At 39.9% G+C, this 24,524-nt stretch overlaps 1 protein-coding gene across 5 annotated transcripts in view; it reads right to left on the bottom strand.

The window, feature by feature from the left end:
• Positions 1 to 24,524, bottom strand: part of sash1a (SAM and SH3 domain containing 1a) — a 266,052-nt gene that overhangs the window by 31,929 nt on the left and 209,599 nt on the right. For all 5 annotated transcript variants that reach the window (XM_060914078.1, XM_060914077.1, XM_060914074.1 and 2 more), the window contains 6 exons: positions 18,996 to 19,128; positions 18,325 to 18,629; positions 13,754 to 13,828; positions 13,446 to 13,583; positions 4,673 to 4,805; positions 4,334 to 4,503 (listed from right to left, as the gene is read on the bottom strand). In XM_060914078.1, coding sequence (XP_060770061.1) covers positions 4,334 to 4,503; positions 4,673 to 4,805; positions 13,446 to 13,583; positions 13,754 to 13,828; positions 18,325 to 18,629; positions 18,996 to 19,128 — 954 coding nt within the window. The remainder of the gene's footprint in view (positions 1 to 4,333; positions 4,504 to 4,672; positions 4,806 to 13,445; positions 13,584 to 13,753; positions 13,829 to 18,324; positions 18,630 to 18,995; positions 19,129 to 24,524) is intronic.

Genomic DNA, 24,524 nt, shown 5'->3' with positions numbered 1-24,524 from the left:
TCTGTGCAGAGTTTGCATGTTCTCTCCGTGTCCGCGTGGGTTTCCTCTGGGTGCTCCGGTTTCCCCCACAGTCCAAAGACATGCAGGTTAGGTTAATTGGTGACTCTAAATTGACCATAGGTGTGAATGGTTGTCTGTGTCTATTGCCGCTTTTCCACTACCAACGTGGCTGAGTTGGGCTGAGCCGTGCCGTGCTGAGTTGGGCTGAGTCGAGCTGAGTGGGGCTGCTGGAGTTGCATTTTGACTACAACCGCGCTGAACCGTGCTGGCTGGAAGTGGGTGGACACATTGGGTGGAGTTAGCGAAAGTGGGTGGACATCACGTGATGTCGTTAGGCGGCGCAAACAGTGACATCAGTGACCTTTTAAGCGGTAGTCTCACGACCCGGATAGTAAACAATAAACATGGAGGACATGGAGTCGTTAGTGTTGCTGGTCTTGGCGCTGTGGCTTGTTGTCACCGACAACGCCAACAGATACTGGCAAGAGCGTATAGATGAGGCGAGGCACATAATGCTTCAGAAATTCTCGTAATTCTTCTCCTTCCGGGTTTACGGTGTTTACAGATCCCAGCGTGCTCGCGGGGCGTGTGTGGGCATGTGAGGACACTCCTCCTCACCAATCAGTGCACAGGGGAGTGTCTCCTCACGCCCCTAGCCCCACTCGGCTCGGTTTGGCTTGCTTCAGCCCCACTCCAAAACCGTGCGAGTTTTGGGTGCTGAGTAGGGCTGAAGCGAGCTGAGTCGTGCTGCTCTGAGGTAGTCGAAACGCGAGCTGTGTCGGGCTGAAGTGAGCTGAAAAAGGGTAGTGGAAAAGGGCCATATGTGTCAGCCCTGTGATGACCTGGCGACTTGTCCAGGGTGTACCCTGCCTTTCACCTGTAGTCAGCTGGGATAGGCTCCAGCTTGCCTGCGACCCTGTAGAACAGGATAAAGCGGCTAGAGATAATGAGATGAGATGAGACATTCCGATGTGCCCACTGCCCAAATAATAATATATTTTTAAAATTACCTACATTATATGAAACATAAAACTTGTCACCTTACTCAGTCACACTGGAGTCGGAGCGCTGAGCTCCCACTTACACATTCATAAAAGACTATTCACATGGTAACGGCATGATAATCACTTTCACGCTTTCGTTTTCGACTGGTTTCTCCTTCGCGGTGGGAATGCCCACTGTAAACAGGATAAAATCTGTCAGACAAAGTTCAGGCTATTTGGAGGTAAAACTTGTGAGATGGCACGTGGATTTTATGCGCTTCGGATGATTCAGGACAGCAGTTCAATTCATGATTCATTTCACGATTTAGGACAGCAATTCAATTTCAGGACAGCGAATCAATTAATGGTTCATTTCATGATTCAGGACAACGATTTGGTTCAATCTTGAGAACTGATGAAAAACTGTGGCTTTTTTTTTTCAACTCGATTCAGCCAAAGGTCAACTCAAGTAAGTGTAAATATTTCTTCTATTTCTTTTGAGCAGATGGGTTAATGTGTGTGCACTGTAGTGCATACACAGGAAAAATGACTGAGCAATTTTTTCCAGCGTTAAAAGTATTTTCCTCAAAAATAGCTAATTTTGCTCTATTTTGAGTTTAGAGAGTAAAATTTGGAGTTGGAGTGGGAGCAAAATTACAGAGTAATTGTGTAACAGAGTTGGTTGTGACCCTGAACCGAGTAAAATAGTACAAGAGTTAATTTCAAGATACACTGAAAAGAGTCAAATACCAAAATAAAGTCAAAGACCAGATAAATTAAGCTGTTGTAAAAAGCAGCTTTAGAACTGTGTTGGAATGTGTGAAAAAACATTACCTTCATACCCACTGTGACTTGACCTGATGGGATTGATTTAAGAGTTAATCTGATGGGATTAAGAGTTGGCAGTGGGAGGGGTAATTCCCTCTACTCAATGAATGAATGGAAATTTTTTAAACTTCTCATTGAATACCCCTCCCACTGCCAACCCTTTATCCCAAAACAATAGGACATAATTTTTTTGACGGCCAGTTAAATTGTCCAAATCAATGGAGCAGATTTAAGTTTTTGTGCTTGATCCATTCCTAAGACTGAACAGAATCACCTCAAGTGACCAAAACGGTTCGTCACAATGGGTAAGGTCATATTTTTTTTCACACATTCCAACACAGTTCTAAAACTGCTTTTTACAACATTTTCATTTATCTGTTATTTTTTTTAAAGTACAATCATGACATACATACTACATACATATTATTATAGCTGAACTTGTGCTGAATACAAAAAAAGTCATATGACTTTGAAAATACTGCTTAGATTTGTTGACATTGACAAAATCAGAGTATGCCAAAACCATTAGAGTGCCAGAAAATACCCTCAGACCCCAGAGGGTTAAGCTCGCGTTGTAGGGCAATATATTTTTCGTCCCTCTCACCATAAATCAAAATCAGATTGGTTAATGCATCTGTCACTTCTTACATAAACATACACTGCCATGGCCTTCTGTCCTGGCAATGAAGTCCTAACCAATGAGTGAGCAGCTCTAAACTCTTCTCAGCCTAGAGACAACAAACAAACAAAAAATCTCATTGGATAACTCTATTCTAATGTTTTCAGGACAGTAACCCTTTCATTTCTGAAGCAAATTTGAAAGAAAATGAGGAAGAGAGAAAATTAGAAGAGTATAATTAAAATGAAATTTTATGTAATTTCATTATGAAATAATGAAAACAATTAAAGAATGAAAGAAATTAAATATCACATTTGAAATGCTGATATGTTTGGGCCTTCTCTGATGGTTCCCCTCTGTCTACAAGAGAAAAACATATCAACGGACATCACAAAAACTGGAAAAGAGAAAGTGTGTATGTATAATAATAATAATGGCTTGTTTTCATGGTGTATCAGATATATTCTTCGACTCGTATCATATCAATATCATGCTAGCTGAATGGAATATATCTGATATACCACTCAAAGCCAGTCATCCATCCATTATCTGTAGCTGCTTATCCGTAGCTGTTCTACAGGGTTGCAGGCAAGCTGGAGACTATCCCAGCTGACTATGGGCGAGAGGCGGGGTACACCCTGGACAAGTTGCCAGGTCATTGCAGGGCCGACACAGAGACAAACAATAATTCACACTCACACCTACAGTCAATTTAGAGCCACCAATTAACCTAAGCTGCATGTCTTTGGACTGTGGGGGAAACCGGAGCACCCGGAGAAAACCCACGCAGACACGGGGAGAGCATGCAAACTCCACAGAGAAAGGCCCTTGCCAGCCGCTGGGCTCGAACCCAGGACCTTCTTGCTGTGAGGCAACAGTGCTAACCACTACACCACCGTGCTGCCCCAAAGCCAGTCAATAATATTTATTATACATACAGGACACTTTTTTGGTGGAATAAATACATGTATTCAATTCCCTTCTAGTGGGTTTCATTCATTTGGTTTTATAGCATGCAATATTGTTAGCATCATCTTTAACTTGTTCAATATCATGCTAGTTGAATGGAATATATCATTCAATGCCAGCCAATATTATTTAATTATGTCGCTCAGATCTGTGATGTATTTTGCATGAAAAATACAAGTTTTTTGACATGAAAAGACAAATTTCATATCTTGAAGCCAATGTGTCATTTTCTTTTTATTATATAAACACAAACAAAAAATATGCAAATTTATCAAAACAATTCATTGATTTCCTCATGAGTGACATTTTTAAAAATATGTCACAGTTGCCTTTCTTGATGTCCCACTTATCCATCCAGCCATCCATTATCTGTAGCTGCTTATCCTGTACAGGGTCCCAGGCAAGCTGTAGCCTATCCCAGCTGATGGGCGAGAGGCAAGGTACACCCTGGACAAGTCGCCAGGTCGTCCCGGTTATAATAAAATTCAAAACAATCAGTTTGTTATAAAATGAGGTGTATGTAGTAGCAATTGTTTGTGCGGCATCCATGCACACATTGTGAAGATGCACCTCATTGTGTATCCTGTGACAACTGATCCAATTTACTACAGATGTCCACCAGGAACATTGCCATCACATGACTGGAAACCTTATTGCTTCTAAACAGTACTTAGAACACTACAAGTCACACTAAATTCAGATGCTAATAGTTTGTTTCAAATTTCTTAAAAGAATGTGAAGAAAAAAAATGAAATGTTCTCTGCAGAAAACTGAAAAAAAAAAAACATCCCTGATTAAGTTTCATGCCTGTAGGAATAAGACATTTTAGAAAAAATGGACATACTTCTGGGAACACTGTGCCACTGGAAAGGTGGCTATAGTAATGCATGATCTGTTAGCTACATAGGCTGATAAATGTGTGTGTGTGTAGTACCTTTAGTTTGAGTGAGTCTGTATCGTAAGGGCTGGGAGTGAAGTCTGTGTGCACTCTGGCTCTGCCACAGAAAGGCCCTCTGTACGGAGGCTCTTCATCATCTCCATCCTCTGATTTCACACTCTCACGGTTACTGGCAGAGGAGTCTGTTGTGCTCACTGTCTGGCCACCTGCAGCAAGCGGTGAAAATAATAAACTTTTATGTGACACTTTAACCAAGCCATTGACATTCAGTGTAATATGCTGAAACTTGCTACAGGCGTTATGGTGGGCTAGAACTCCCTCTAGTGCTGCCTTTACCAACCAGGATTATAATTCCCAACCCAACTGCTCTCTTACTCATGGAACTCTGTCCGCTGAGAGAGCTGCGCAGACTCTCAACAGATCCTCCTGCCTTTAGTTTGGGCTTTTCCAGTGAGTCAGTGTCTGACTGAGGAGATTGAGGAGAGCTGGGAATCCCATCTGGACTGGACTATACATGAGGGAAAATCAGAATTTAAACAAGGATACTTTGATTTGTACCATCAGATGTGTGTTACTGAAAAGAATTTTAGAAACTATTTCTACCATGCTTAAGCAAAGCAATAAAAGTAACAGAAGTATACAATGTTACTTGTTTGCAAAACTGTCACATGTAGGTCTACTGGTTTGGAAAAGCAGCAGTTCTGATGATATATAATTTCATAGTGTAGTCAATTTACTGTCCAGTAATAGTTTATCCGAGTAACAAAAGACAGCAAAGTTCCAAATCTGCCATAAGAACATACAACAACCCATCATAAAGTATTGAGTACCTCACATGGAAGTAGAGATGAGTACATACAGTGGGGAAAACAAGTATTTGATCCCTTGCTGATTTTGTTGGTTTGGCCACTAATAAAGACTTGATCAGTCTGTAATATTAATGGTAGGTGTAGTCTAACATGCTGAGACAGAATATCACAAAGAAAATCAAGAAATCGACTTTAAAGAATTTGTATTAATTTATTTGCATTTTATTGAGGAAAATAAGTATTTGAACCCTCTTGCCAAAAGGACTTAGTACTTTGTGGCAAACCCCTTATTAGCAAGCACAGAGGTCAGACGTTTTTTGTAGTTGATGACCAGGTTTCTGCACATATTAGGAGGAATTTTGGTCCACTCTTCTTTGCAAATGACCTCTAAATCATCAAGATTCCGTGGCTGTCGCTTGGCAACTCTGAGCTTCAGCTCTCTCCATAGATTTTCTATAGGATTCAGGTCCGGAGACTGGCTGGGCCACTCCATGACCTTGATATGTTTCTTCTTCAGCCATTCCTTGGTTGCCTTGGGTGTATGCTTTGGGTCATTATCCTGCTGGAAGACCCGTCCACGACCCATTTTAAGCTTCCTGGCAGAGGGAAGGAGGTTTTTACTTAGGATTTTACGGTACATGGCTCCGTCCATCCTCCCATTGATACAGTGAAGTAGCCCTGTGCCCTGTGCAGAAAAACACCCCAAAGCATAATGTTACCACCTCCATGCTTGACAGTGGGGATGGTGTTCTTGGGGTCATAAGCAGCATGTCTCTCCCTCCAGACACGACGGGTTGAATTGATGCCAAAGAGCTCAATTTTGGTCTCATCTGACCATAACACCTTCTCCCAGTCACTCTCCAAGTCATTCAGATGTTCATTGGCAAAGTTCAGGCAGGCCTGCACGTGCTTTCTTAAGCAGGGGTACTTTGTGAGCACTGCAAGATGTTAGACCATTGCGGTGTAAAGTGTTACCAACTGTTTGCTTGGTGACTGTGATCCCAGCTGCTTTAAGATCATCCACTAACTCTGCCCGTGTTGTATTAGGTCTATTTCTCACCGTTCTCATGATCCTGGAAACCCCACGAGGTGAGATCTTGTTTGGAGCCCCAGAGCTAGGTCGATTGATGATCATGTTGTGAGTCTTGTACTTGCGCACAATTGCACCAACAGTTGTCACCTTAACGCCCAGCTTCTTGCTAATGGTTTTGTAGCCCATACTGGTCTTGTGCAGGTCTACAATCTTCTCCCTTAAATCCACAGAAAGCTCTTTAGTCTTTCCCATGTTGGAGAGTTTGGAGTCTGACAAACTAACTGATTCTGTGGCCAGGTGGCTTTTATACAAGTCATTAGTGATATCAGGTGTCTTCAATTTAGGTGACAAGGTAATTTGAAGAGTCTAACTTGTCTGTATTAACAAGAACTCTTGATGGTTACTAGGGGATCAAATACTTCTTTTTCTCAATAAAATACAAATAAATTAATATAGATATTTAAAAGTTATTTTCTGGATTTTCTTTTTGATATTCTGTCTCCACATGTTAGAATACACCTACCATTAAAATTACAGACTGATCAAGTCTTTCTTAGTGGGTAAACCAACAAAATCAGCAAGGGATCAAATACTTGTTTTCCCCACTGTAACTTATCTATGTTATCCCAGGTACATACACTATGATATTTGGCCCCATTTTGTTGTCACAGGCACAATCACATGTCGTAAAGGAAAATCTTTGGTCAAGAGCTGAGATTAGTGGTGTTAGAATGTACAACCCCAAATCAGAAAAGGGCATCAGGGATGGACCATCACATAGTGGAAAAATGCATTGTGATAAGATGAATCAGTATTGAAGGTCTTTTCTGTAAGAAACAGATAACATGTGTTATACTTTGTTATGGACCAAAGATGAAAAGGACCATCCAGACTATTAACAGCAACAAGTCCAAAAGCCAGAGTCTATCATGGTATGGGGTTGTGTCAGTGCCCTTGGTAAAGATAATTTACACTTCTGTGATGGCAGAATTAATGCAAAAAGTACACCGAGATTTTGGAGCAACATATTCTGCCTTCAAGATGACATCTTTTCCAGGGATATTTCAACAAGACAATGCAAAACCACATTCTTGCACACATTACAAAGGCGTGGCTGCAGAAGAAGAGGGTGTCTGTCCCCTCTGTCCCCAATAGAGAATGTGTAGTGAATTTCCATCCATTTTCTGTAACTGCTTATCCTATCCAGGGTCATGGGCAAGCTGAAGCCTATCCGAGCTGACTATGGGGTGAGAGGCAGGGTACACCCTGGACAAGTCGCCAGGTCATCACAGGGCTGACACACAGAGACAAACAACCATTCACACTCATACCTATGGTCAATTTAGAGCTACCAATTAGCCTAACCTGCATGTCTTTGGACTGTGGGGGAAACCGGAGCACCCGGAGGAAAGCCATTCAGACATGAGGAGAACATGCAAACTCAACACAGAAAGGCCCTCGTCAGCCACTGGGCTTGAACCCAGAACCTTCTTGCTATGAGGCGACAGTGGTAACCACTACACCATTGTGCCGCCCATGGTGAATTTTGAAATGAAAAAATATGACAACGACAACCCCGTACTATTGCACACCTTAAGACCTGTTTGCAGGAAGAATGGGTCAAAATAACACCTGAAACGCTTCCTCACTTGGTGTCTTCAGTCCCTAAACATCTGTTAAGTGTTGTGAGAAGGAATGGCAACATTAAAAAGTAGTAAATGCTTTACTGTCCTAACTTTTTTTTAATGTGGTGGAATAATCAAAATTGAAATAAATTATTATTTTGGAAAAATAGTAAAATTCAGGAGGTAAAACATCAAATAATGTGTTGTTGTATTGTTTTGAGTGTAATACAGGTGAAAGGTTATTTATAAATTATTGCTTTCAATTTTAATTTCAATTTCAAGATACCATCCCAACTTTTTCTGATTTGGGGTTGTATATTGTGATGTGCTCTCTGACAGCCACTCACTACCACTCATCAAAACTCTACCAATAGGAGGACGGCGTAGAATTACACATACCCATTGATATAGCTACAACACACCTTAGTGACAACGATGAATCGTAAACAAAACATATGGGATTTAAAAGAACAGCAGTTTGTTCAATTGCAGCAGCAGACAGAATGTCTCTATAATGCCTCAGAGTTATATTATGACAGGAGAAAAAGGGATGCAGCATGGAAACAGAGGATTAGTTACAGCTTCCAGGTGTGTAGGTAACCAATTAACACTCAAATGCTCTGTTCATTGAGTTTATTTACTGTTATAACAAATTTGAAACTATTTTTATAATTTCCAGTTGAAGAACTACAAACCTGTGTTGCGTTACTACACACCCAACATGCCAGAACAAAGTAAGTATCTCCATCGAATAACCCTATGAACCCTTGGCTATTTTCAGGGAAATTTATCCCACTTTACTTTTAAGCTCTAATCTTGTTCATTTTAAGGGCGAGCTATACGCTGTATGTTGTTTTTCTTTTTTTCCCCAGAACAGTCTAGACTATCCACATCTTCCATCATTTGATATGACAATACTTGTACATTTTTTTCTATTAAGTTTTATATAAAGGATTGAATATATAAGGATGAAAAGAGATTGTATCTTATGAAATTATTATGTTTTTACATACATCTTATCATAAAATGTTGGCAGCAGAGCATTTATTTGCTGTGAATTTAAAGCCGGATTACTCGACAATACTTTTTCACACAGAGAAACAGCTGTCATTAGAAAGTGTCAATTCTGCTGTTTATTTTGCGATGTGGTATGTTGTGAAATGTGTGGGACTTTGTGACTTATTGAACTGAGAATCAGGTGTGTGAAAATGGGTGGAGAAATTAGTAAAGATTGTAGAAGTTTCAGCTGTTCCATAAAATGTGACTATCATCATTACAAAGCTCCAGTTCTGTGTTTTCTTATATGTGTTCCATATCTATGTAATAATGAGTTCATGAGTAATTCAAACATGAGTAATGGGTATGGAGCTTGATGCAGAGTGTAACTATGATTAAATGTGATGTAAAATCAAAATTGTTTTTCTCACCAACACTGTCGCATAGACAAGCAACTAGCATGAGACGCAATTTGCATTAGTCAGGTTCTAAGGGTTAATCTGACATGAAAAACATATTATCATACAGTCTGATACAGAATTCTTACTGAGATCATCTTGTACAGTGTGACAAGTAATAATTGTAATAATTGTAAAAGACCGCTAGAAATGTAGTGTGAAACTGGCTTTAGCTAGAAAGACAAAGAGAGAGAGAAAGAGAGTACCTCTGATACCGAAGAATACCGAGAATATTGCTTGCTACCGGAAATAAACAAAATAACTAAGATACTCCACGATTAGAACTAGATGTCTTTGCCATATGTCCATATTTTTATATGTAGCTATACCAGGTATCTTGTACATCTGGTACATGACCAAATGGCTGAATGAACAAGTGTTGTTGAATAAAAAAACGAGACAGAAAAACTGTCGTACATCAGAACATTCAAAAATCTACAGTGGACTTATAGCTAGCTTAAATTAGAACTGAATTTTTTTAAGATTCCAGTAGACTACTAAATACAATTGTGTCCAAATAAGTGCCAACACAAATTATAACAGTGAAACAAAAAAACAAAAAAAAAACAATTGTGGTTCTTGATAAGTAATTTTGGGAATACTCAGATGATTTACCCTAACCTGTAGGTTTTGCTAATGAACATTCACCTTCCACCAGGAGACATGAATGCAGCGAGGGAGACTTAGTGAGATGTTTGAGACAGATGCCAAATCCAGACAAAACATATTGCCTGGAATTTTATTGTTTATTAACACATTTACTTGTGGCCTTGAAAGTATTTTTACAGAAAATATGCTTTGTTTGTGATCCTTGTGATCAAAATTTGGTCCGAAGCATGCAACGGCCTCGATTATGTCAGTTAGACCACATGCTCTCTCATGGCAGTGTGGTCCTGTTTAAACTGAGCAGCTGTGGGTCTCTTAATGACACACAGAAGGAAAAGGGTCTGGTTGAGAAAAACAGATGCAGCTTCAGTCACATGGACATTTACAGAAGTATTAATAGAGTGTTAAGAACATTATGAATATGAGTTTTATACTGAAGCCAGACCAATTTGTGGCACAGCACCTCTTGTTCTGTGCAAAACAGTGTGTGGAGTACACTTTTACAGTGGTGCTTGAAAGTTTGTGAACCCTTTAGAATTTTCTATATTTCTACATAAATATGACCTAAAACATTATCAGATTTTCACACAAGTCCTAAAAGTAAAGAGAACCCAGTTAAACAAATGAGACAAAAATATTATACTTGGTCATTTATTTATTGAGGAAAATGATCCAATATTACATATCTCTGAGTGGCATAAGTATGTGAAGCTCTAGGATTAGCAGTTCATTTGAAGGTGAAATTAGAGTCAGGTGTTTTCAATCAATGGGATGAAAATCAGGTGTGAGTGGGCACCCTGTTTTATTTTAAGAACAGGGATCTATCCAAGTCTGATCTTCACAACACATGTTTGTGGAAGTGTATCATGGCACGAACAAAGGAGATTTCTGAGTACCTCTGAAAAAACGTTGTTGATGCTCATCAGGCTGGAAAAGGCTACAAAACCATCTCTAAAGAGTTTGGACTCCACCAATCCACAGTCAGACAGACTGTGTACAAATGTAGGAAATTCAAGACCATTGTTACCCTCCTCAGGAGTGGTCGACCAACAAAGATCACTCCAAGAGCAAGGCGTGTTATAGTCGGCAAGGTCACAAAGGACCCCAGGGTAACTTCTAAGCAACTGAAGAACTCTCTCACATTGGCTAATGTTAATGTTCATGAGTCCACCATCAGGAGAACACTGAACAACAATGGTGTGCATGGCAGGGTTGCAAGGAGAAAGCCACTGCTCTCCAAAAAGAACATTGCTGCTCATCTGCAGTTTGCTAAAGATTACATGCACAAGCCAGAAGGCTATTGGAAAAATGTTTTGTGGGCGGATGAGACCAAAATAGGACTTTTTGGTTTAAATGAAAAGTATTATGTTTGGAGAAAGGAAAACACTGCATTCCAGCATAAGAACCTTATCCCATCTGTGAAACATGGTGGTGGTAGTATCATGATTTGGGCCTGTTTTGCTGCATCTGGGCCAGGACGGCTTGTCATCATAGATGGAACAATGAATTTTAAATTATACCAGCGAATTATAAAGGAAAATGTCAGGACATCTGTCCATGAACTGAATCTCAAGAGAAGGTGGATCATACAGCAAGACAACGACCTTAAGCACACAAGTTATTCTCCCAAAGAATGGTTAAAGAAGAATAAAGTTAATGTTTTGGAATGGCCAAGTCAAAGTCCTGACCTTAATCCAATTGAAATGTTGTGGAAGGACCTGAAGCGAGCAATTCATGTGAGGAAACCCACCAACATCCCAAAGTTGAAGCTGTTCTGTATGGAGAAATGGGCTAAAATTCCTCCAAGCCGGTGTGCAGGACTGATCAACAATTACCGGAAACCTTTAGCTGCAGTTATTATTGCACAAGAGGGTCACACTAGATACTGAAAGTAAAGGTTCACATACGTTTGCCACTCACAGATATAATATTGGATCATTTTCCTCAATAAATAAATGACCAAGTATAATATTTTTGTCTCATTTGTTTAACTGGGTTCTCTTTATCCACTTTTAGGACTTGTCTGAAAATCTGATGATGTTTTAGGTCATATTTATGCAGAAATATAGAAAATTCTAAAGGGTTCACAAACTTTCAAACAGCACTGTATGCTTGCAGACATACCATACACTAGCTCGATTGGAATAGTTCCTTAAATGATAATTTACTATTTATTTGAATCCAAATACTTCATCATCTCATCTCATCATCTCTAGCCGCTTTATCCTTCTACAGGGTCACAGGCAAGCTGGAGCCTATCCCAGCTGACTACGGGCGAAAGGCGGGGTACACCCTGGACAAGTCGCCAGGTCATCACAGGGCTGACACATAGACACAGACAACCATTCACACTCACATTCACACCTACGGTCAATTTAGAGTCACTAGTTAACCTAACCTGCATGTCTTTGGACTGTGGGGGAAACCGGAGCGCCCGGAGGAAACCCACGCGGACACGGGGAGAACATGCAAACTCCACACAGAAAGGCCCTCGCCGGCCCCGGGGCTCGAACCCAGGACCTTCTTGCTGTGAGGCGACAGCGCTAACCACTACACCACCGTGCCGCCCATCCAAATACTTAATAATAATAATAATAATAATAATAATAAAGCCCATGGTTATTTATCATATTTAATTAAATCCTCAGCTGCTTGCATTTGAATGTTTGCTGTATAGACTTCTGTTCAGAGCTGAGTGTGAGGGAAAATGTTTTCACTGCTACATCACTGAAAGCTGCAAGTAAACTCTCAAGAATGTGCCTCATGTTTAAGACCTTCATATATGGGTTATGCATCTTAGTTTAAAGGTCATTTTCAAAATTTTCTTGCTTGTGCACACAACCTGCAAAATATCCAGAATGTGATAAAGAGTATTACGTGAGTGAGAAAAAGCATTTGGGAAACTGTTATAGTGTGGAATGCTTGTGTTTATATGGGCCTCTTGTCAGTCATTTTATAGACATGCCAATCTTTATGAAAATTGTTTGTAAAGACAGAAATATGACTGAAATTGGTAAGCACCCAGCACAGCCAGGTAACTTTTCTGTGAAACAACAACAACAAAAAACAAACAAACAAAAAAACCCAGACACGCTGTGCTTTGAAAAACTCAAAACCCTGAACAGAGTAAAAGCAGAATAAACACTGGCAGTGCTTTTCTATGATGGAGTAATGTATTAATCATGAAGGGAATGAAGCAGGACAACAAATTATCAGTAGGTATGTAAATGCAATCTGTAAAAAGCTGTTGGTTTTTTATCATTTAGAGAGCAAGGTAAGGCAATGATTTCAATGAACCACATTCTCAGAATGTCTTTAATCTTAGCTTACTCCTGAAGCTAATAACGGAGCATAAAACTCAGTAAAATAGGACAGCGAATGTACTCTTCACCACTCTCATAAATCAATATGAGTCATGTGTTTACAGTGTTATAACCTGGCTGAATATCAGAGTGCATTTAAAAGTGATCTTTGCGAATGAGGAGCTTTATTTATTCATTAACTGGTAAAGACTTAATCCTGGCAAATTTACAAATCATATTTAATGCAAAATTTCAAATTTAAGATCACAAGAGAGGAGAATAAATTAAGCCAATGAGGAAGAAGAATGTGTGTCTGTACCTGTTCAGAGAGAGAACTACTGTATTTCTTGGATATGCGTTTTCTCATCGTTTCTTTCACAGACTTGACTTTCCTTCCCAGAGAGATGCGAGAGCTTGTAGGAGACTTTATCACGTCCCTGTACAGAGCCTCTTGCTCCTTATTTTAACACACACACACACACACACACACACACACACACACACACACACACACACACACAGAGACAGAGAGAGAGAGGTTTTACACATTAGACATTAAATAATGTACAATGAGAAGCATGCCAAAATGTTCAAATGTTAAAAGTGTGCGCGCGCGCGTGTGCTCACATGAGGTTCAGAAGCCGTACTGACCACATGAAGTGATCGGTTGGACAGATCGAAACCCCCAAAGCTACATGTCCTCTGCAGGAACAAACCACACACAGTCTCAATCCAAGTGATGCAGTTCTTCTGGAGTCAATTCAAGTGAAATGAATCTGATTCACAATCAAACAACAGTGACTCATACTCATATCTATCATGACAATGAATATTCTAGCAATGAGTGACTGCACAATTTCAACTTAAAAACAGTAAAAAACACATCGTTTTCCAAAAAGCATTCTAGAAAAAAGCATTGCACAAACAAAACAAACAAACAAAGCAAACAAACAAATCATTCTGCACATGAGTCGTTCTCCACTGCTCTGTGGCTTTTGAGTAATGGCAGTATTTCAAATGAGGGTAAAAGAAAACTATTCCTCTTTATACTTTGTGAGGAGAAGGAAAAAGAAACATCTGGATCTTGGAAGATGAGAGGTAAATCATCAGCGAAGTAATCTGACAAATATCGACTGTTGCTCAGTAGTGAATGAGTGTCTTGTCATGCATATTCAGAGCACAATACCAATACAAAATACACTGAAAATCAATGCTCAAGGAAAATGCGTGATGGATGTCTATGGAAAAAGTTCACGTTCTGATTCATGCTCATTATGAATGACACTTAGAAGATCTCTAAACTGCAAGGCTACAGGAAGAACTGCACTGAACGGAGCTTCACCGAACCACGAACTCTAACAGTTAATGTGCTGACTAAATATACATTAGGGACTATAAGGATAGAGGTCTGTTTCGCAAGTCAATTTAAAGCAATTTTTGCTTTTTTTCTGTAACTTTTAAATGAGATCAATGTATGTTTTCAAAAGAATAAGGATTGGTTGCAAGTGACCAATCAGAGATATGAACAACTCAAATCCCTTATTCAGGAACCGAAATGTTCTCACATGGGAAAGTATCTCTGTACTTTCACTTCACTGCTCCAAATTCATGAATACTTGTGTGCATGCGATTCATGACACTTGGTGCTCATTTTTATTGACCACTCTCACTGATAAGATCGGCCATCCTCATGCTCTCATTCAGAGATACACAGATGTACAGTACCAGTCAAAAGTTTGGATGCACCTACTCCTTCAGAGTTTTTTTCTGTATTTTGACTGTTTTCTACATCGTAGAACATCAAAGACATTAAAACTAGGAAACATATACGGAATTATGTTGTAAATATAAAAGTTAAAAAAAAGTTTCATATTTTAGATTCTTCAATGTAGCCACTGTTTACCTTGCTTTACATGCTGTTGGCATTATCTTAACCAGCTTCATGAGGTAGTCACCTGGAATGCTTTTCAATTAACAGGTGTGTCTTGTCAAAAGTTAATTAGTGGAATTTCTTCCCTTCCCTTTCTTCTAAGTAAAGAGAAATGACATCCATCATTACCTTAAGACATGAAGTGATTTTAATTAATAAAAGTAAAGAAAAACATTGAATTAGAAGGCATGTCCAAACTTTTGCCTAGTCCTGTCTTTCTGAAAATGAGCAGATCTCATCCGAACCACACATCATATCCAATACAGCTCTGAGAGCATCTAATGAGATCCAAGATCGTAGATGAGAGAGTTCTTGGTTGATATTTTCGTCAACAGGCTGCTCTACTGGTTCCATTACATAAGATAAGATAAGATAAGATAAGATAAGATAAGATAAGATAAGATAAGATAAGAAGCAGTGGTGGCGGTGGGGGGTTAGGGGGAACCCCTCCCGTAAAATTATGTTGGGGGAGCTGCACCCCCCCAAGTTATGATGGGAGTCCTTTGACTATTTATAAGGAAGAAAAGGAGAGAGTAGTGTGAATAAATAGCCCACTGCGCACCTTTGTTTTCCCTTATTAAATCCTGCTGTGTCCCTTCATCCCAGCACCTTGGCGGCATCCCTTTGTACTGTAGGTTGGGTAGCACCCATTCCCACCAAAACCGATGCAAATTAGCTTGGCCCCGATGTCAATGATTGGCTCCACTTTCTGGGATTTTCCTTACTTGGCTTACGCAGAACTGCAAAACCCATCACTTTTAGTAGACAAACTGATTTATGAATATTCTGTGGACTAATTAACCCATTGCTGTGGCAACTGTCTAGACATGTCTGGTCTCCTTGGGTACTCGCGTCAAAGTGGGGACCCTGTGACAGCAAGGCTATGACAGTGTCACTACATTTGTATCTGACTGATAACTCGTGTCCTGTCCGGATGGCTAGATAGCATTCACGAGGCATACAAGCAGTTTTGGGTGCCCAAAAACTTGATGCTGCTCTAGATCTACATGAATTCGCTTGCTGCCCAACCACTCACTGAAAATCAGTATGAAGAGGAGTTTCAGACAAATATCCATTGCAAACTTTTTGGGCTCAACAAAGGCACCCAAGTTGCTTGATGCGAGGTAAGTTTTCAGCATAAACTTTAACATCCCAAGTCAAATTTTGCAAACCAAGAAATGAATGACAGTTTACTCGCACCGAAGACTAAAGGAAAGACAGTTATTCGTGCTCTTGCTTTATACCATGTAGCTGAGCAGGTATATAAATCTATTAGCTCTTTAATTCAACAAGGACATTGAGGACAAATTTTCTTGCATTTTGTTTGTGTGTGTGTGTGTGTGTGTGTGTGTGTGTGTGTGTGGTGGTGGTGGTGGTGGGGAATCCATGAGAAAACTTATAAAACTTATAAGGTAAAAATAGTTTTTCCAATTTACCGATACAGCCCCATATGTCATTCATACAGTACATGCTTCAATACACCAATATCACACAGTTTTGATTTGAAAAATATGCAACAAACAGAAAAAAACTCATTCGCACCCGATCTGGGTTCACGACCGATCATTACCAGTCGGTTGGATTTCACGGGAGCTGACAGCGGTCCTTGAAGGATCAGGAATGTTACTTTCATGGGCTTAGTCCTCAGTCAAAACAGGATTGCCGAGAGATGTGATCGGTTTTTTGGTATTATTGCGTGTTTATTCAAATTTTCCAAGGCTATTTGACCTAACCATTGAAATATTTGACTAGCATTGTGTGAAATTTCATCATATGTGTTGACAGCCACTCGGTGCGAGTACAACTTGTCCAGTCAGTTCATTGTATCCACGTGTAGTACAGCTCGTTTCACGTGTCCCAGGCCGCCTTAAATTGACAAAGTAGCCTGATTGAGAAAACTGCATTTGACAGTGGGGTTTAGCTCTATTCTTGAATAAGTAACCTATTTTTATTGAGTACAGTAAGTTGTCTGCATAAATAGAGACATGAAACTTAGCTTTACTCCACCAAAATTTGCCTCTCAAAATGTGGGAAATAGCGTTTTAGAGGGTTAAAAATTCCAAAATTTCCAGTGAGGGGGCATGCCCCAGACACCCCTAGATTTAGTGCTCCTTCAGCACGCGACATGTTCCCCCCCCCAAAAAAAAAACTTCCTGCCGTCACCTCTGAGAAGACCTTTATTATCCCACAATGGGAAAATTGCCTGTTTGCAGCAGCATAGTGGATAGCAGCAGAAGAGGACATATCAAACCACACAAGTAAAAAATTTTTTATATATATATATATATATATATATATATATATATATATATATATAAAGTAAAACCCATATAACATGTAGTATAAATTAACATGTTATATGTAATATACATGTTATATGTAACATACATATAACATGTAACATACCTTACATATAAGGTCAAGCAAAATTTTATATTGGTTTACGAATGGAGCTTCTGGAACAATACTAAAAATGTAAAAAGAGTTTTTGGCACATCATTATATGCTGGCTGCTGGTATCTTGTTTCGAAGTGAATACCTTAAGGCAACTCGTGTCAGTTTATAACTTGATTTCTAAAGCTAATTTCAGAAAATCTAGTCTTTTACTGTATTTTCCTTCTTGTCCACTGAAATTTTTTGAAAGATGCCTTATTTTAAAAATCTTGCCACATTACGTTATAACTATTTTAGGTCTCTGGTATAACCTCACATCCTTGCAGTTTCATCCTGTAGCCTGTCAGTGACTTGCTCCATGGGTCCATCGGCCCTCCTCACTCACAGACTTTTGCTGAATGCGCAGGAGAACACGTCGGGTGCAACGATCCACACTGGACACCCATTTCCGGTTGCTGTCTCTCTCATCCTCCAGTAGGTGGAGCCTTTCAGCTTTCCGGCTCAAGTGGTTGTATAGGCTGCGCTCCACCATATAGGTAATGTTCAGCTCACTGACAGCTGTTCTTCCACGCAGGTGCTTGGGAGGGCAGAGCCAAGTTCCCACTATACCCACACTGCCCTTCCCCTTCACCCTTCCCAGCTCACGCACCCGAGGCGAGGATGGCAGTGTCAGTGGAGGAGAGCTGGAAGCTTTTTTCAAGTTGCATTGGTACAGTAAGTGCTTGGTGGAATAGGCATAATTGGGATCGGGCTTGGTCCTCTGCCAGGTAGAGATAGGAGGCTGCTTGGTGCAATCCAGAGGCACCAGCATGCGGTGAGGTTGAGGACAAGGCCGCACAAGGCTGTAGTGTGTGCATACAGCGTCCATACTTACCCCGTGAGACAGGGACGTCTTCCTGGTCTCAGGCTCATCCTCTGTGCCGGCGCTAGCTAGAGGCCGAACCAGGCTGTGCGGGTTAGGTGAAGGTTTTATCAGCCTGTGTGCAGAGTTCCAGGCCTCCAAGCTGCTAGAAGATGGAGACATACTTAAGCTGTTCTTGTCTTCATCCACCGAGACCTGATCTTGGGTCAGAGATGACTGTGATGAGCCCATCATGCAGTGGGTGCCTTTTTTACTGACACCTGCATATAGGGCACTGGTGTCCTCGCATGAAGGGGACATGTCCAAGCTCAGAGAGTCTATGGAGATAAGAATACACATCAAGATTATAGCCATAAGAATTTGTGATTGAACATGTATAAATATATTTCTGTATGCTTCTAAGGTAAAAAAAATGTATTTCTTTAGGCATATATTTGGATACGTGAATATAAATCTTAAGTGTTTAAAGTCTGTGGGTTTGCATGTATTCATACATCCAGACAAGTTTTTTCTCCAACCATAATAATATTTTGATTAGGTATGAACTGTAATGTTATTGAATTTGACATGAATATTATTTTAAGTGTTTTAAATGGTTAATTGAAACTGAGGGCTAACCACCTTTCTAATTAGTCATTTAGAAACAGTTTGGTGTTTTATTTTAATAACCACATCAGTTGTACCTTCTGATCCCTGCCTTTTGCCATCATCTACTTTGATAAGTTTCTTGCGGACACGCCGAGTGGAGTTGACCAGTTTGTGAAGCCTCTTAAATTTCACAGAGTCTTCTTGCTCATCATCGGACTGTTCACGAGACTGCAGGGAGAGAGAGCACAGAGACACAGAAATGACAGTTTATTTTCCAAACTAGCTTTCATATAAAAACAAAATATACAGTTTGTGCAGATAATAATCTTTAATATATGTTGTTAAGTTAGACACAAAAATCGTGTTAAAGTGATGCAGGTGCCATTATGAATTGTTTGCTTGGGATGGATGGTTGCTGTTAGTTATAGTGAACGTGGAGTGGTTGTATGGAGCGGTTGTGTATTGTAAAGTCAGTGTTAGAAAGGTACCTATAAATGACCCAGAGAGGCGTAGAAGGGTCAGGTTGAAAAAAAAAAAGAAAAAACCTCTTAAGAGCTCAAATACACTTAGCAACAATCCCCGCAACCCCAGTAGAACAGAAGCCTAAAAACAAAAGGTGACTCACAATTAAATGTTGTAAATAAATGTTGCTGTGAGTACACACAATTACTTTTTTAATTAGTATGCATTGATTTTGACAGTAGAGCCTCTGAACATTATGTTTCTGTCAACACACTTTCCAGTAACCAACCACTTTTATTCACTTAATTATAGACTCTCAGTTACTAACCACAATGACATCTCAATACTCCCCTTTACCCAAACTGACCACAGACCACAGTATCTTTCCATATTTCTCTCTCTCCCTGTCTTCCTTCCTTCCTTACTCTCTCTCTTACACACACACACACACACACACACACACACACACACACACACACACACACACACAAAATTCCAATAAAACAGAAAACCAAAACCTCTGCTGATGGAATATCCATGCACATAAATACACATAAAATCACAGCCAGAGAAAGTCAAAGCGAGTCAAATTTTTTAAAGTTTAGAGGGATGTTTAAAGTATGGCTAATATAATGTACATTACAAATTTGTTTGTCTTGGGGAGATCCACATACTTACCAAATTTGGCGCATGTACTTGAAACTATATACCCAGCACAAGACTCAATGGCGCCCTGTGATGACCTGGCGACTTGTCCAGGGTGTACCCCGCCTTTCGCCCGTAGTCAGCTGGGATAGGCTCCAGCTTGCCTGCGACCCTGTAGAACAGGATAAAGCGGCTACAGATAATGAGATGAGATGAGAGAAGACTCAATGGCATGGTGGTGCTATAGAATCCCTGGGCTACACCCAGGGCTAAGCCTCTGTTCCTGAGTAACTGTCACAAGCACGAATGTGTTTGCCAAATTTCATTAGTTTTTGCCCATGGGAATGATCTCAAGAATGGTCAAGAAAAAGAAGAAGAAGGAGAAAAACACATAGCTGCAAGCAGAGATGACGAGCCCTCATGCTTGCAGCGATATCCAGTGGGTGTGGTCCTACTATTATAATGAGCATTGACATCCTTCTGTCAGAGTCTCTTTTGTCAGTTTATCCAAGATTTTATCCAAAATTGCACCTATCTAATTTACACTGATTTACACCAAAGTGAGAAATTATAAATAAAGTACATGTAGACATTAGAAAGTAAATAATGCATATTATTTTTTTCGCGGTCCAAATCCTGAGCTCTGATTGGCTGGCGAGCGGGTCTATATCCTACGGTACGGACCCCAGTTACGGACCCAGGTTATGGACCTCTGGCGACTCGCTCATTCACAACAACAACAAACACAGTAGAATTTTTTTGTCAACATTTATCTTTTTTTAATAAGATTTATTTCTAAGATTATCAAAAATCTTATAAATTTTTGCCAGCATTTCTCAGGAGAATAGCATTAATTTTACAGCATGGATAGTGATAACGACAGTCTTCACAGCGAAAGCGAGTTTTACTACCCTGAGGAAGAAGAAATAAAATAAAACATTTCAGGAGAAAGCTAAAACCTGTAATTTGCTAATACTGAGCAAAAACATGGCTAAATCCTGAATGACTCAATTTTATATAAATAGGGGATTACATAGGCAAAATATATATATATATATTTTTTCCTGCCATGGAAGTGCACTTGTATACCGAGGAGAAAGCAATTTGCATTACAGCTGTGAATGGGGATTCAAAATGGCGACTCAGCTCGGTTTTCCCTTTCGGGAGCTCTTGTTTTCTGTTAGAATTTGGTAAAGAAAAAAATAAATTATTTACCAGCTTAAGGTCGGTCCGTATGGTGAAATACTGTGACCTCGGCCTTGAAAGGACTTTCAAGACCTCGGTCACAGTATTTCACGATATGGACCTCCCAACTGGTAAATAACATATACAGTGGGGCAAAAAAGTATTTAGTCAGCCACCAATTGTGCAAGTTCTCCCACTTAAAAAGATGAGAGAGGCCTGTAATTTTCATCATAGGTACACTTCAACTATGAGAGACAGAATGGGTTGAAAGAATCCAGAAAGTCACATTGTAGGATTTTTAATGAATTAATTGGTAAATTCCTCTGTAAAATAAGTATTTGGTCACCTACAAACAAGCAAGATTTCTGGCTCTCACAGACCTGTAACAACTTCTTTAAGAGGCTCCTCTGTCCTCCACTCGTTACCTGTATTAATGGCACCTGTTTGAACTCGTTATCAGTATAAAAGACACCTGTCCACTCCAAACTCCACTATGACCAAGACCAAAGAGCTGTCAAAGGACACCAGAAACAAAACTGTAGACCTGCACCAGGCTGGGAAGACTGAATCTGCAATAGGTAAGCAGCTTGGTAGCAATTATTAGAAAATGGAAGACATACAAGACCACTGATAATTTCCCTCAATCTGGGGCTCCAAGCAAGATCTCACCCCGTGGGGTCAAAATGATCACAAGAACGGTGAGCAAAAATCCCAGAACCACACGGGGGGACCTAGTGAATGACCTGCAGAGAGCTGGGACCAAAGTAACAAAGGCTACCATCAGTAACACACTACGCCGCCAGGGACTCAAATCCTGCAGTGCCAGACGTGTCCCCCTGCTTAAGCCAGTACATGTCCAGGCCCATCTGAGGTTTGCTAGAGAGCATTTGGATGATCCAGAAGAGGATTGGGAGAATGTCATATGGTCAGATGAAACCAAAATAGAACTTTTTGGTAAAAACTCAACTTGTCGTGTTTGGAGGAGAAAGAATGCTGAGTTGCATCCAAAGAACACCATACCTACTGTGAAGCATGGGGGTGGAAACATCATGCTTTGGGGCTGTTTTTCTGCAAAGGGACCAGGACGACTGATCCGTGTAAAGGAAAGAATGAATGGGGCCATGTATCATGAGATTTTGAGTGAAAACCTCCTTCCATCAGCAAGGGCATTGAAGATGAAATGTGGCTGGGTCTTTCAGCATGACAATGATCCCAAACACACCGCCTGGGCAACGAAGGAGTAGCTTCGTAAGAAGCATTTCAAGGTCCTGGAGTGGTCTAGCCAGTCTCCAGATCTCAACCCCATAGAAAATCTTTGGAGGGAGTTGAAAGTCCGTGTTGCCCAGCGACAGCCCCAAAACTTCACTGCTCTAGAGGAGATCTGCATGGAGGAATGGGCCAAAATACCAGCAACAGTGTGTGAAAACCTTGTGAAGACTTACAGAAAACGTTTGACCTCTGTTATTGCCAACAAAGGGTATATAACAAAGTACTGAGATGAACTTTTGTTATTGACCAAATACTTATTTTCCACCATAATTTGCAAATAAATTCTTTAAAAATCAATCAGACAATGTGATTTTCTGGATTTTTTTTTCTCATTTTGTCTCTCATAGTTGAGATATACCTATGATGAAAATTACAGGCCTCTCTCATCTTTTTAAGTGGGAGAACTTGCACAATTGGTGACTGACTAAATACTTTTTTGCCCCACTGTGTGTGTGTATATATATATATATATATATATATATATATATATATATATATATATATATATATATATATTTATTTCCTGGTAGTTTAAAGTGCAGCAACATCAGTGGAGAGAAAAAAAAATAGAAGGATAGTGTAGAGGGAAATAATAAGTGTGTTTTGTACCTTACACTTACAGAAAACATGCACGGCATGATGCAATAAAGTAAGTAACATAAGAAAGTGAGTGGTTTAAATTTCAAGTGCTACATGGAAATGTTTGCTCAACTGTGTGAAATGTTTTAACTCCTCAAAGCCACACATCAGCCAGACATTACAGAGGAATGAAAAGGGGCAAACAACAAGGACGCATGAAGTCTCAAGAGAAAAGCAAAAAATCAAGCTTGATCCAGAAAGAGAGAGCATGATTAATTTCAGACATCTTACCAGAAGTTTCATCATAGCCAAAGTCGTGGTCCTTGTCTGCATACACACACTGGGATTAATTCACATCCACATGTGTGTGTCGCACCAGACTCTAACATTTCTGAATGCGAGTACGAACACATATGGGTTTTGAGGGGAGTCCCAGATGATCCGCACATATCCTTAAAGCACAGGAATGTGGGTCAGGAAGAAAAGAAAGACTGTTCTGAGATCAGATCACTGCTGGACACATACAGTGCAGTCTCTGTATACACTGTGGATGAATCTGGCTCTGTATCAGTGAAGCACACAGGCTTTGTTAAACTGCTCTGATAGCTGATCTAATGACAGCCATGCTACTCTGAAGCACAGTGTGGCTTCTGTGTGGAGAACTGAGACGCTGCCGAGCTGATCTCTAGTCAGTGGGACTGCCCTTGAGAGAGCTGGTTTTAACTGTTACATAGAATATGCAGTCCAGCCCATTTCTACTTATAAACAGCTTATTTTTTTTAGATTTTCAAAAGCAAACATCATGAGTGTGCATGTGCATTTGTTTATGTAGGTGTGTCTTACAGAACGACTAACACCTCATGATATGGTTGCAAGTCTTTCAGAATTAAGTGCCTTCTGTGGCCTTTAATTCTATATCTTATAATAGCACTGTGTTCATATTGCATAAACAACCAAAGGGGAAAACAATAAATTCACCTAATGCAAAATTATATAGCAAAATTACATTTTTCAAATCCATATGCAAACAATAGGCCTCATTTATCAGCCTTTGAATAAAGTTGTGTGTAAATGTTTGCACAAGCCAAACGGAACTAAGATTTTCTGCCAGATTTATAAAAGTTTCAGAAATGGTGATTTTTCGTGTAAGTATTTTGATCACCTGCACTTCCCAACACAGCCCATTTGTATTTCATGACACCCACAAAACTCCATAAAAGGTCAAGTGGACAGACAGCTAGGAACATGATATGAATGAGCAGGGTAAAATCTGAACAGCAGAAGTTATTTTGACTCACTTCTAAGCCAATAAAAATGTTTAATAATATATCATATGAATAATAACACTGGTCTACAGCCAAAATGCTTCTGAAATAAATATAGTCAAACTTTACTAGTTCTGGGTCGATGAGAATGAAAATAAAACTTAAAATTGTTAATTGGCTCTAGTTTTCATGATTGGCTCTATGAATCTATGACTGGAT

This window comes from Neoarius graeffei, chromosome 2 (genome assembly GCF_027579695.1).
Source record: "Neoarius graeffei isolate fNeoGra1 chromosome 2, fNeoGra1.pri, whole genome shotgun sequence".
In the NCBI taxonomy this organism is placed as follows: domain Eukaryota; kingdom Metazoa; phylum Chordata; class Actinopteri; order Siluriformes; family Ariidae; genus Neoarius; species Neoarius graeffei.
Note: the sequence above shows the minus strand (reverse complement) of the source record. Positions and strands in the feature narration are given on the sequence as shown.